The sequence below is a fragment of the Pelecanus crispus genome, chromosome 3, assembly GCF_030463565.1.
Source record: "Pelecanus crispus isolate bPelCri1 chromosome 3, bPelCri1.pri, whole genome shotgun sequence".
NCBI classification, from domain to species: Eukaryota; Metazoa; Chordata; class Aves; order Pelecaniformes; family Pelecanidae; genus Pelecanus; species Pelecanus crispus.
The window spans coordinates 48,098,516-48,112,528 of NC_134645.1; the positions used below are offsets into that span (position 1 = coordinate 48,098,516).

General features: G+C 36.1%; 1 protein-coding gene across 2 annotated transcripts in view; it reads right to left on the bottom strand.

The window, feature by feature from the left end:
• BIRC6 (baculoviral IAP repeat containing 6) overlaps nt 1–14,013 on the bottom strand; it is a 188,520-nt gene that overhangs the window by 61,154 nt on the left and 113,353 nt on the right. For both annotated transcript variants that reach the window (XM_075708606.1, XM_075708607.1), the window contains 5 exons: nt 11,120–11,251; nt 8,563–8,730; nt 6,469–6,642; nt 2,705–2,901; nt 192–492 (listed from right to left, as the gene is read on the bottom strand). In XM_075708606.1, coding sequence (XP_075564721.1) covers nt 192–492; nt 2,705–2,901; nt 6,469–6,642; nt 8,563–8,730; nt 11,120–11,251 — 972 coding nt within the window. The remainder of the gene's footprint in view (nt 1–191; nt 493–2,704; nt 2,902–6,468; nt 6,643–8,562; nt 8,731–11,119; nt 11,252–14,013) is intronic.

The following is a 14,013-nucleotide window of genomic DNA, read 5'->3' on the forward strand; positions in this document are numbered from 1 at the left end:
ACCTGAATACTGATGATTATGACAAAACTTTGCCAGACAGAATTTAATATTTAGAGATAACAGACTAGCAAAGATTCTAGCAACACATACATAAATTCTAACTGCCTGCTAAAAGCATCACAGTGTAAATAAACTTAAGTAAAATGATCTAGCCATGGTCTACAAAGAAACATAATAATTGCAGCACATACTTCCTTCACCATCATCTGTAACTCCCAACACCAATCTCAACAGACACTGAGCATGTTTCCGTTCTTTTAGCAGCACCTCAGCATAGCCCGGGAGACGAAGAAATAAACCAAAGGCAGCCAAAGAATGCGCAGGTATGGGAGACATAGTCTGAACTGTTGACTTGATCGGTGGAGGTTCTGCAGCAATTGTTTCTGGTGCTTCATACACCAATTCCCCTGATTGTTCAATGGTAACCCATTCAAACTGATCACTGTCCTTCTGCTTTTCCTGTGTGGTCGATGTAACCACTGGAGTGCTCACCTTAGCCAACAAAAACAACAAAAAAATTTGGTAGTCATTCAGTAAATCACCTAGGCAAAAATTTTATTAAAGTTAGGATCTAAAGGACATACAATCTTAATATAGGACACCATTAAAAAGTCACATGAAGTACACTATCATTTACAGATATGGGGACCAGGCTGAACAGCTAAAAAGGGCATACTTGTTGCATTTTCAATACAGTTCTAGAAAGTCCCGCCTACACAAGCAAGCAACGGTATTTTACCAACCTAAAATCCTCAGTTAAAAATGTGTTGCTTAAAATCCAGAGGCATAGGAGACATAAATTACACAGTAATAAACAATACAAAGGTTAGTTTATATATCAGACTGTTAAAGAAGAAACGGCCCTTTTATTTTTAACATTAAACAGTGTGAACTCAAGTGGTTAATTTTTAATTACATATTGCAAAAAGGAAAATGATTAATCATAATACCTTTAAAAACTATCTTAGCAGTCGTGTAGCAACTCATGTGCTCCTTTTGGGCTTTTGATTGATTTGGCAGACTTTATTACTATTATGCTCTAACACAACAGTCTGCAGTTCTGTTTTATGAACAAAGAACTATGCAGCCAGGCATTATGATGGGAATCAGAGTTTAAGGGGGAAACAGTTGTACAATTCCCCACGAAACAGTCATACACTCAGTTAAAATGAAGGTATGACACCCAGGTCCCTCTCACAATTAAACATCACAGAAGTTTCAGGCTTTTATGCTATTCAGATGAACTGATGCAATCATATTTAAAATTTTAGTATTTATCACCAGACTGATCTAAACTGGAAAAGATTAATCTGAAAAGCCCTTGCAGAATTTATTCAGAATACCAAATTCCTAATTAAAAGTCAAAGCCATGTTTAGCTGTGTTTATTCCAATCATCTAAGAGAATCAGAAGTATCAGTGACTTAGAGAGATATAAAAGTAAAATTAAAGAATGAAGAGTCTGGAGAATTCATCAGTCTTCACTCTGAATCTTCTTTTTGGTATTATTGTACTTAATTTGTTTTTATGGATCACAGAATTCTTATTCAGTGCTTGAATCCAAACTTCTATCTCAAGCTAAAAAATTGTGAAAAGGAAGTAACTTCCCAGGACTATAGAAAAAAGTGGAAAAAAGGGATAAAATTTCTCATGGTCATAAGCTGCCTTTCATCTATTGCAGAATTCCATGTATCGGTCTTCTTCAAAACAAAGTACACACTACCTCTCTTGGATTTCAAAAATACAGTAATTGCTTATGTGAACACATTTCCTTAACTTTTAGTTTTTGAACAGGCTTGATACTAGGCTTCTAAAACATCTTCACAGAACTATTCAAAAAGGATTCATACTAATTATCTGGTCTCAGTACAAGGTTACTATTCCTGCCACAGTTTTGCAATCAGGGTATGGAACAGCACCCTTAATTCATGATTAACTTAATTTCAAAAAGAATAAATATTCTCAATCTTTCCTATTAGGAGTTTCAGCCAAAAATTTTAAAAAAATATATTCAAGTAGAACTTGAATAATTCACAGGTTACTTTTTCCCTTTTTAATAAAGATTGTGTACCTAGAACAGCAGCCAAAGGAGTAATTCCGCACTAATGCCACTACTGACACTTTTGAAAAGCCTATCAGCACCTCCAGAGAAATTCTATACATAATTGTAAGTATACAAATAAATAACACATAGATTCTTTATTATATAATTTTCATTTTAGAGATATTATTTATGATTATAAGGATAATTAAGATTATACACTTATGACTTATAAATCTAAAATAAAATTACATAATCTGCTTTGAGAATTGAATTTCACTTAACCGTAAAAAAACCTCTGAGGGTGCATTTACATGAGCAATTAAATGGTAAGGAACTATGGCTTTATAGTTATCAGCAACTTTATGTTACTGCACCCTCTAAGATATTTTATGAATTAACAGAAGCGAGGCAAGCAGCAACACTGAATTCGTGCATTTGTTCCACAAGGACATGGCTACTCAAGCAGCCACAAACATGTATAAGGAAGCAGCATGCATAGCTGGACTGGGCTGTGGAGTTATGCACTCGCCTATTTTAAAGCAATGTCCCCACATAACTGAGATGTCAAACTTGAACCATAGAGAAACATGAGGAAAATACTGTCCTTAAACAACAAACACAAAACTTTAGCATGTTTTTCTACACTGATTTTTTTCACTCACTTGCTGAATTACGTCAGGATAAAGCATAGGGAGTCTCTCTGCAATAAGGGCCAATCCACCCATTCCTGCAAAAACTTGCAGTGGAGACTGAATGGGACAGGTTTCAAGAAGTGATTCATCTAGAACTGCATCCATACACTCATCCCCAGGACTGATTGATTCATCTTCAGGGCAAGGTCCCAGTAAATCTGCATGTTCTACAAAAAAACAGGGGTAAAAGAAATTAATACATCATCATCATCGAAATTGTGTTTATTTCTTCTTCCTCACTTAAAAGTGTACTTCAAAAGTAGTGGTTCCTTTGTAAGCAAAATCTGAGTCAAGAACCTGAAATGAATACGTACGAGAGTATCAAAAGAAAATAAAAGCATTTGTGGTACCTTTTGCCAACGATGGCAGACCCATGCCACAACTTGTGATTATTTATACAGGGTTACATGTTAATTATTAGAATTTTATGTTTTATTAGAATTTGATCTATGCCTTCAAAATTCTGTTAACTTTGGAAGTATTACATTTTTTAACACTGTCTTTCAGCTAGGAGGTAAGAGTAGGTTTGTACTCTCTGATAAAGAGTTTAGGGCTGAAGAAAGTAAGATAACCTTACTTAAATGTCTTGCTTCTTCCTCAAAAGTGCTGAACAAGAATTTTTTTTTTAGTTTCCCCTTTCCCATCATTTAACTCGCCATCTATAAAGTCCTATCACCTATCACTCACCACAACTATCATTCTCACTTCAATCTGAGGTATCAAAAAGCCCCTCTGCCAAAGCTATGAAATTTAATTCTATTCTTCCCCATAAAAAAGTTCAAAATTTCCACTTCTCACTTTCTACTAGCTTCCATCCTCCCAGTTTATGACTAAGCACTGTAATATCTTGTACAATGGACAAAAAAAAAAAAAGATAATTTTATAGAATGATGCACACAAGCTGTATATGTAGAACCCTGCCACAATTCTTTTTGCCAAAAATTAACCCTCTGCTCATTACCACAGGCAAACTTCACAGTGAATATTCAATTTATTTCATCTGAAGAATCTGTATTGCAGATTACGTTGTTAAATACTACGACGCAGTGGTCCTCAAAGCCTTCACAGTACAGCCCCATCAAAAGGCAGCATAGATCAAGTGGTCTCAGTATCTCTTTGCTGTGAGCAGTCTGACATGCAGCTGGAAATCCATGACTATACTTAAAATGCTTGTATGCACACATGCTATCATTTATTATATACTTGTAAAAAACACAGCAGCACAGTAAAGTGTAATTCATGCAGCTATCAAAACCAACTTTTTTTGTTAAAGTTTTAACCACAGACACTTTATCTTTTAAAACCTTTTCTTCCCTAATTTGAAAGGGAATAGGGAATAGCAGGTCTTTCCCCACCCTAATTCTCAACTTTTAAATGTGCAAGAAACACCAGGTTACAAAAACATCATGGTTACAAAAACATCATGGAGATGTTGTGGGAGGAGCTATGTGCCATGGAGCAATGTGATCAAAGTATCGGATTTAATAAGCTCAAATCAGGGATACATAGGAGTATGTAGATCAATTCTCCTTAATTCAACCTGACGGACTATCAGGAATAGAAAAGGTCACAGACACTTCCAAAGCAGGATAATCCTTGCAAAAAAGAACGCAAACATAACACTTTCAGTACATACAGCTTTGATGTCTACTGGTCATAAGGATACAGACAGAAACCACCTCTGTGGAAGTTTTCCCTATCACCATAGACAGTGGGTGAGGCTGTCTGCAAACATGCTAGTCTCAGGCTAGTCTTCCATCAGACACGTGGAGGATTCTACCACACTAAGATGAACATGATTTACAGTTCAATTGCTTGTGATACAATGAACTGGATCAGACCATGAGAAAGGCTAGATTTTCTTGATAAGGAAAATTTTAAAATAAAGATTTTGAAGGAAGACTCACCCCTCTGTTTTACACTGGTTTACAGTGTAAAAAGCTGTAAGCCTTCCCAAAGAAGGAAAACAAGAAAATAGACACACACAGATATTCTGAATGCACAGAAAGATCACTAGGGCCAAATGCTTCTCTCCAAAAGACACTTGAAAAATATGTTATCAGTGAGTAAGGGTATAGGTAGATCTTTTATTCTGAGTACAAATATAATGCTACTCCTTTCACATCTTAAATATTGTTGCAAGGAGTTACACTTAAGCATGCTTCTCCGGTACTTGCTTTAGTTATTCTTCTTATAACCCAATGTAAACCATTTCACCTCCATGAACGCTCTGCAAGTTTTCAGTGAATTCATGCACTTCAGTTATGGAAAACTGCTCATCTCAAAGGCATTGAAGCACACAGACAAAATATAAATAAATGACACTTTTCCTCAAGTACAGTAGTAGTAAATGCAGCTCTGGAGACACCATGTGAAACTGTAAAATCTATCCACCACAGATTAAAAAAAGTCTACTTTAAGTAGCAAGTAAGGAGATACTGATATGTAAGAATTATTTCTGTAGATATCAAAAACTAGTAATGCAAAAGCAATAGCACTAACCTTCATAACTGATGAGTGGTGACTGTCAGACATCTGAATGTAACTAATATTTTGCTGTATGGCACCACAGATCAATGGATTTGTAATGACAGTCAAATTTTCAAAAATATTAATCTCAAGTTTAAAAAAAAGCCTAGTAACTTAATCAAAGTTCAAAGAGGACCTTCATGTTTTCACATGCAAGTCTACTACTAAACTAAACTTCCTCTAATGATTTTTGAGTTTCATTCAAACAGAAAAATATTTATTATAGGTTTAAAATTTAAATAATCAGCAAAACAAAACAAAAATATTATTTGAAAGAGAAAGGCAACTTAATAGTGTGAGATATCTGTATATCCAGCTGTCACTTGGAGTCATGAAATACTTAGCTCAGACCAGACAGCAAGAAAATACTTTTTTTTTTTTTTAACTCTTCTTTCTGTTTCTTATCTTTTCTAGAAGGAGATTGATCTATCAAGTGAACAGTTTTTACAAGAAGCCCCTGTCTTAAACCAGCCGAACGAATAACTTTGTAATACCATGCTGTGTCAGCAGGCTGGTGATCAGCAGATCACCTTAGCTTAATTTCAAGGTCCCATTCCTCTATGGAATGATATCAAAACATTTCAAAACAGATTTCTGGGATACAGCTCCTTTCCCCAGCACTATGCGTAAGTAGATAGCAAGCAATTAGAAAAAACCTTAGCAAGAAACAGACCATATTAGAAAATGCAAAACTAATGTTTTTAAAAGCCAGAGCTACAAGACCTGCTTAGATGGGCTTAAGAATAATTCCCATTTTCAAAGAAGCATTTAAGTACCCAAGTTGCCACAACAAAAAAATTCACAGGCTTCTATAAGTCATATGGATTCAAACAGCTCCTGCACTACTTAATTTGCCCTGGTTACCAGCACAAACAATTACTACAGAGAACTGGTATACATGTCAAGAAATAAAATATGCGGTATCTATATAATCGTATGATCGTATCATATACAACACTACAATGAAGAAAGAAAAGTGAAACCATAACAATCATATTGGTGCATCTTACAGATACAATCTGAAGACAGGCAATGAATTTGTTCTTTATCAAGAAATTTAGCACTTGTTTTGTAGAGAACAGCTTAGGAACATCATCCAAGAAAATACAGAAACCTGCTGTTTCTTACGAAGAAAATCAAAACCATTTTTGTCCAAAATAAAAGCATTTTAAAAAGGAAGATACCAAAAAACTAAGAACACTCACCTTTTTCTGTGTGAAGACGTTTAAATGAGTCTGTTTTCGATAAGCTTGGATCTGAGATGACTTTGGAACCAAGCTTAACTGTCAAATCTATTGATCGGTATCCTTGAGGGAGTTTACGGTCATACAGCAGAGTCAGAAGCTGGGCAAGTGTCATTTCAGCTGGTAACGGTTGGCCTAAACAACAATGGCATCAAATCATAGAAGAAAATTGTGATTTGGTTATTTTAACGTACATGTCCAGGTACTGTTCATTACTTGTACCACAGATGCCAAGTACACTAAATATTACGTGGCTCCAAACCAAGGCCTTAATTTTACTGTTTGTTCTCATGGGAAAAGGGCCCCATCAATTTGGAATCAACTATCAAAGAACTATGCCAGAGCCCAAGCACTTGGCATACTTAACAAATGGCTAAGACCGTAATTTGACGTGCATTTTAAGCAGGTATTGCCTGTCCCCTACTATTAAACCCCATCCCTGCATCACCCTTGAATAGTGGTGGCATAAAAGTGTGTGACCATGAGGTAAAATGGCTGAAGTGGAAAAAAGTGGAAAAAAAAGAAACCTGCAACTCTTTTTCAATCCCAAGCATAGCTCACTACTCTTGTGTTGGGACACAGCTCAGCAAGAACAAATGAATGGCACGGCCAGGAATACTTTTCTCAGCAGCAGCGCAGACTTGAAATGCACATGCAATACAGCCCAAACTGATTACTCAAATCAAGACTTTGGCCACTCTGTTGTTTACGAAGAATATGTTCTTCCCCGAAATTACAAGTTACTCTCAAGGCAGAACAATTTTTCCCTGATAACAAGTAGACTTACATCTAAAGTGAAATGTTTTAGAGTTGGATCATATAATACACTTAGCATGCCCATTTCATCTTGACTGTACTTAATCAAATAACACAAGTTCCAGGAAGGTCTTTAGTAGCAACCTGTTTCTTCAATGCAAGACGGTGTCTTAAGAAATGAAAATTAAAAATGTCTTGCCATTGTGCAAGTGAAGAAGTTTTCTGCCCTTTTTTTCATCACTGAGTCTGCTTTCCACGGCTTCTTTTTTGTAACAGCTGGCTGTTGCACAAGACATGTGACTGACCAGATCACAAATACAGAATGGTCTACACTACTGTTAGTAGACAGTCAACCTTTACCAGCTAGATACTGAAATAAGCACTGAGTTTTGATCCCCTTTCCAAAATAGCAGCATTAACTGTATCAATTATCGATATTTTAATCCAGGTATATCATCCCTCTAATAATTGCCAGAGGATATAGCCAATCAAAGACAATAATTCTGTAGTAAGTTCCAAATTTAGTTTTTTATTGGGTGAAAATGATTTTGATCAGCAGTTTACCACTTAATTCCATTAGCTGGTTCCTTTTTTTTTTAATACTACAAAACAGACAAGAAGCTCTTCTGCATAATACTAAAGGGCTTCACCGATGTTCCTGTCCTTTATCCCTGATCTAAGCTTAAGAATTCTAGTCACACCAATCTCTCTCTATAGGAGAGAGATCTCTCTCTATGCCTCAACTACAACATTGCCACCAGCTTTGTCCAGATAGCTGATAAAATGTGAGTACATATCTGCTATATGTAAAACATGACTAACTGCTTAAGACATGCTGGTTTTGAAATCACAAGTATTACGGAATTTAAGAATATTCCTGACTGGCAAATCAACCTTCCAGAGAGCAATGCAAGTTGGCTGCCCACTCAGTACATGAAATAACAGGGCACAAATACCAGTTTAGTTCTGCCTTGCAGGTCAAAGAAAATGTAAGTCACCTTACAAACCCACCCCGCTTTTATTTCTGAGTAAAAGTAGAAATGTTTTGAGATTTTGTTTAGGAACAAGGAACTAAACTTCAAGGAAGGCCAACATAATTGTTATTTTTGTCAAGCCACTATGATGTTAAAATGCTCCACTTGCAGTTGAAAGCTGTTACCAACCCGGAAGGGCTCTACACTTCAAGATGCTCAACAGAAAGATAAAGATAGCCATTAGCTTTACATCTACTTTCTGATGACATGTCAGCCACTGAAAAAGACCATAATTTTGATGTTTAAAAACAGTTAACAACATTACCAGGTAGAAGTTTATGGTATAGATGAAAGACTGGAACACTAATGGTCTTGCTGGAAGATTCTCCTCCCGAGGAAGAGGCACCTACTTTATCTGCCATCACTCTTCCTCGCCTTGATGGTGGACGTGGAGGGTTGGATGAAACAGCTCTTTTTGACTGAGATTTCAAACCTAGTACAGGAGTAAAAAATTCAGTCATTCTGGTATTTAGTAACTTCAGCTAGCCAAGATGCAATGTACTCAATACAATACAATGATAGCAAAAAAGTAAAACTTTTCAGCACTGGCAAATTAAATATCAGAATAGCATTCATGTATAAAACATATTTGGATGTAATCCCGGTATTTTTACAGTTACAAGGCTGTGCATCCTCCTAAGCCCAAAACATAAACGAAACCACAACTGTACTAGATCATATCATCCATAAAAAAAACAAAACAAAACAAAAAAACCCCAAACCAACCCCAAACAGAGCAACCAGTTCTGATTCTGCTCTTAAACTTAGTTAAAGAGTCTGTCTAGCAATAGGCCCTATGGTAAAACTTTTTTAGGTTGTTTTTTCAATTGAAAGCAAGAAAGGCAAAATTTTCTAAACTGACACACATTTCAGCAGGCAAATGATAGATAACAACCACTTGTCTGTCCTACAAAGGTGACTTCAGATGCTGTACTGACAATAGCACATGTGATGAAAGGTGTCTTTAAACATGCTTTTAAAGTTGCCTAGGTCAAAACATTTAAAAGTAAACACTACATGAAAATTAAAAGGCAGAACAGGTACATAAAAGCTTACTGAGGCTATATAGCAAGACTGCCGTATTTTGGGACAGCTTAAGTTGACTTAAGTACAGTGAGATCATATGACTATCACATACCCTTCTACACAGGTCACAGACCAAGTAAAAAAGTCAGCAGGTCCATATACAAAGACTCATACAACTACTGCCTTATAATCAGCAGCTGGAAAACTAACAACATCCACACCTGAAATGCTATAACACACTCTGGTTTCAGCTGCTCAGTAGGAGCAGCTATAACATAAAACACATTCTCCAATAATCTCAGTATACCAAACTAGCTTGTCTCAGGAAGATCAGGCTCCAAATACCATCTCTACCCTCTACTAATTTTACCAATAGGGAACAACTTAAACATTGGCTGCATGAGGCTCTGAGAACACTAAAAAAACTCCAGAATATATAAAAAGATAAAGACAAAAGAAGAAAAGATTTCACAAACAGGTAGTAAAACCAAATACAAATGAATTGAGTTTACATTTAAACTGTTTTACTTAGCTGGAAAAAATACAAACAAAAAGAAGGAAAAAAACTTAAGCCTGCTTCTTTCTAAATAGGGAATGGGCTATATCAGGCAGTATGATCAGAGATGCACCTGGGATGAGATATGGCTGACTATACTATGCCCTATCTTCAAGCTTTTTTTTCCTTTTTTTCTTCCCAGATTCTTTATTCATGTTTTAACCCTTCACTTGGACCTATTAATATTTTAGATCCTACCAAAACATGTTTACAGTGTTTAAGTGGCATCTACTGCAAGTATCTTTCCAGACAAAGATTCTGTAATTAACAAGCAGCTGTATTGCTTTAAATATATACCAAGATACATGAAACTGCTGCCCTATTCAACACTTGAGTTTAGAGTTATATCTACATCTAAAAACCTGAAATAAAAATCTTAAGAAATACTGGTGCCAGAAGTCAAAGGAAATCAGCATCTCTTCTTCATGCTTCATGAAGTGTAAATGAAATCAAGGTAGCTCAATGAAGGCAGAAAGCTAGATAGGAAAAGGGTAGTTTGAGGTTCATTAATCTCTCTCACACACCCCAGAACTCCAAACCAAAAGACTAATGATCTCTACACCCTTCATCTGAACTGTAATCTTCTTGTACCACTGCAAAATTACTATTTTCAATCCATAACCTCCTTAGCGGTTTTGGAGAAGGGTTTACATGAATGACTTCAGAAGGATCTTCCCAGTAGTTTTTAGAAAGAGAATCCTTTGGAAGAAAATCTTGTATGTGTAGTTCCCAAGTGGAATAACGTGGTTTTATGCTTACATCTCCATCTGACAGGTTTTAGCAGAGCACCACCAGTTGTTACGCAAAGTATATGGATACTTTTATTTCCAAAGCATATTGTGGGAGTAAGTGATCAAACTCTGATGTACCAGCCACTACAAAAAGGTAGAGATAGTAATACCCATACCACGGTAATAGGACACAAACACTAATATATTGCCACATAATCCAAGCTCCAGGTATGTGTCTACAAACTCCTGCAAAATGCACTAGCAACAGCATCCACAACATATCGCTGACACACACATTTAGGTACAAATTTGTCAAAGTATATAATCCGCTAGAGGCAGCAGTTCCATATCTTTGCTGCCTAACAGCCAGCTAGATTAACCGGGTACTACAATTTTTCTTATCATCATTAGTAATAAAAAGAATTTTTGGTAGATATGATCTGCTCCCCCGCACCCACTTTAATGTCAGAAATATCCATTTTTCAGAAGGTGGGAGAAAAAAAACATACCAGAAGCAACCACAACACTATAATTGTCCTGAAATCCATTTTCTGCTTTAACTTTTTCTTTCTCTTCATAGTTCTTTTTTTCTTTATCTTCCTTCTGTTCATTAATTAGCTTAGCTGTGATACTGGGTGTATCTGTACAGGGAAGAAAAGAAGAAAGAAAGGCATTTCAAGATATCAAGTTGATTTTGTTACAGTTTCTAGGCTGTTAACAAGGCTATTCTCAACTATTTTAGTGGCTCAGTTTCATCCCAGGCAGTAATAGTCTTGTAAATATCTATGAATTAAGGTATTATGAAAATTCTCGTCCCTTCTTCCCCCTAAAATCTGTCCTCTGACAATTTAAAGCTGTAACAATTTAAAATCATTACCTGATGAGTCAAGTGTATTCATGTTAAAACACCACTGCAACCAGCCAAAAATGAGATTAAGCAAAAAAACCAAACACAAACAAAAAACCCCAATCAAAACAAAACACCAAAAAACCCCAACAAAACAACAAAAATTATAAAAAAAAAAATCCAAACCTTTTTTTAAGGACACCTGCAGACTTATTTAAATAAATTGTTGTATTTAGGTCTGTGTTATCTAGTGTTATATACTGACTCAATTTCAGAACTGGCAAGTACGATTGTTCCTTTGAAACTGGAAGATGCCTAAACTACATTACGCATCCAAAACTTGTGCGGTTTGCTTAAGCGAACATTAGATTACTGCAGTTCAACTGTTTTGGTTCAATCAGTGTACATCACAAATATCAGCAAGCAACCATTAAATTATTGATTACTGGTGACAATGGATCATTTCACACCTTGTAAGGTATAACACTGGCACCAAAATGGCCAAATAATTCTCTAATGGCTTCCAAGTAGTAACTTGTTTCCACATAGCCACAGCAGCCTTAAGCTATAACCACAGGCTCAAGACCTAGAAGTATGATCCAGCTACCTTTACCTGTGTATCACCAGTAGGTGAGGTGCTGAAAGAGATATGATTTGACCTGCTTGGAAATGTATTATGATTTGTGCCTGAAGACACTGGTTATGTCTGTGTTAGACAGTAGTGCAGACCAAAAGTAGATACAGAGTGCAAAACTGCTGCTACTCAAAATTCACACACACTATATATACACATACACACACATATATATACACACATATACACTCTCTCTCTCTTTTTTTTTTTTAGACGGGGTGTTGGCTTTTTCAGAAATTCTCATTATTATTATTAAACTTCAGTGTTGCTCTAGTTTGGTCCCATGGACTGAATGCCCATCTATTGCTGAAGTATTTAATGGTTATTAATAAAATTATTAAGGAAGCTTAAGCAATGGTACTTTTAGTACTCGGGTAATGCCCAGATTTGTTGTTCAATTTTCCTAACCAGCCAAGACCAGTAACTTAAGACTAAGGTGAATGAAATACAAAACAACCGGTACTCATCCTAGACAATCCTATCTGCAGTGATACAGCACATTTTCTTCCTATGGTGAAGGGATATGAGTAGCAGATTTAGCAATGATTTTAGACACCCCCCCCCTTTTTTTTTTTAAGGGCTGGGAGAAAAAGTATGAAATTAACATGCTTATTATGATTTATTTTTGCAGAAAGTATGACATGATCAATTTGAGACATTATTGTTGCAGTGGTGGTAGTCTTCTCTTCCTTTCCACCCCCAGTCGTCCATCCCTTCCCTCCCCCTGTCACCCAAACCACACAGTTTACTCCTCACACATTCAAGTCTTCTCTACTATGTCCTAACCATGGACTTCATACTATCACAAAGTTTTTAATACAATCAGAGAAATTACATCAGATGAGGGAAGAAAACATAAAAGAACCTGAACTTTTCCAGAATTAATTCTTCCAATTTAAAATTAAAGTTAAGCTGAGGAATAACAATTCCATAGCAAAAACCCAAAGTTGTGATGCCCTACAAAGTCAGCATTTGATCAATTTCAATTATAGGGATTACAGTACATCACATCATCCCATCCCCCGCCCGAGTCCCTATTAGCACTGGCTATCAAGTTGACCACAACACACCACTAAGACAGCTATTCAGTACAGTTTATGTCACTGCTCAACAGCTGATCCCTACCTCATTTGCAGTGACTATCCCACCCATTACCGTAATGCTGACCATAAATTGCACAAGAATCTGAAGACCTTAGTCACACTACACACATGACCATGTCTGGATGGCAAGTGAATACAGAATTCTGTCAGAAACAGTGAACTATTCCCTGGTAAATAAGCTTCAAGCATTTTTCTAGGCTTCACTACTTTTTAATTAAAATCCCCAAACACATCTTGTTCTGTCTAGTATTCTGCCAAATACCATTATAGTACTTCTATCACCTTGTTAGAGAACATATTTATTGCCCTAATGAATGTGATAATAATTTCAATGTAAAAATTTTCAGTAGATATGAAAAAGCAATAGTTCCTCTGAATGCCACAAAGATCTGCTTCAGAAATTAAAGCTGATCTACACTGAGTTCCAAAAAATTACACACAAAAATACACCTACATATAAGAACATACATACCTAGTCATATATGTATGCAGCTAAGTGCATACACTTCAGTGCGCATCTGCAAAATGGCAAAATCATAATTGATGTGATGATCTTTGCCTTTTCTTTGCCATTACTGTGAACAACATCTTAAGAATAAAGAGGAAGTGCTAGGTTCCCCCCTCTTCTTTTTTTTAATTAAACATGCTTAAAACTGATTTCTGACATAACATGGCCTAACAAATTTTGCTCTGTTTCTTACTTGAGGAGAATCAACTATCATCTTGCCTGGTTTTACCTAGAGAGCTCTGGCATGGACACAACATCTTTAGTATGAATTCCACTCTAACTACATTTTAAAAAAGGTCACTAACCCTCAT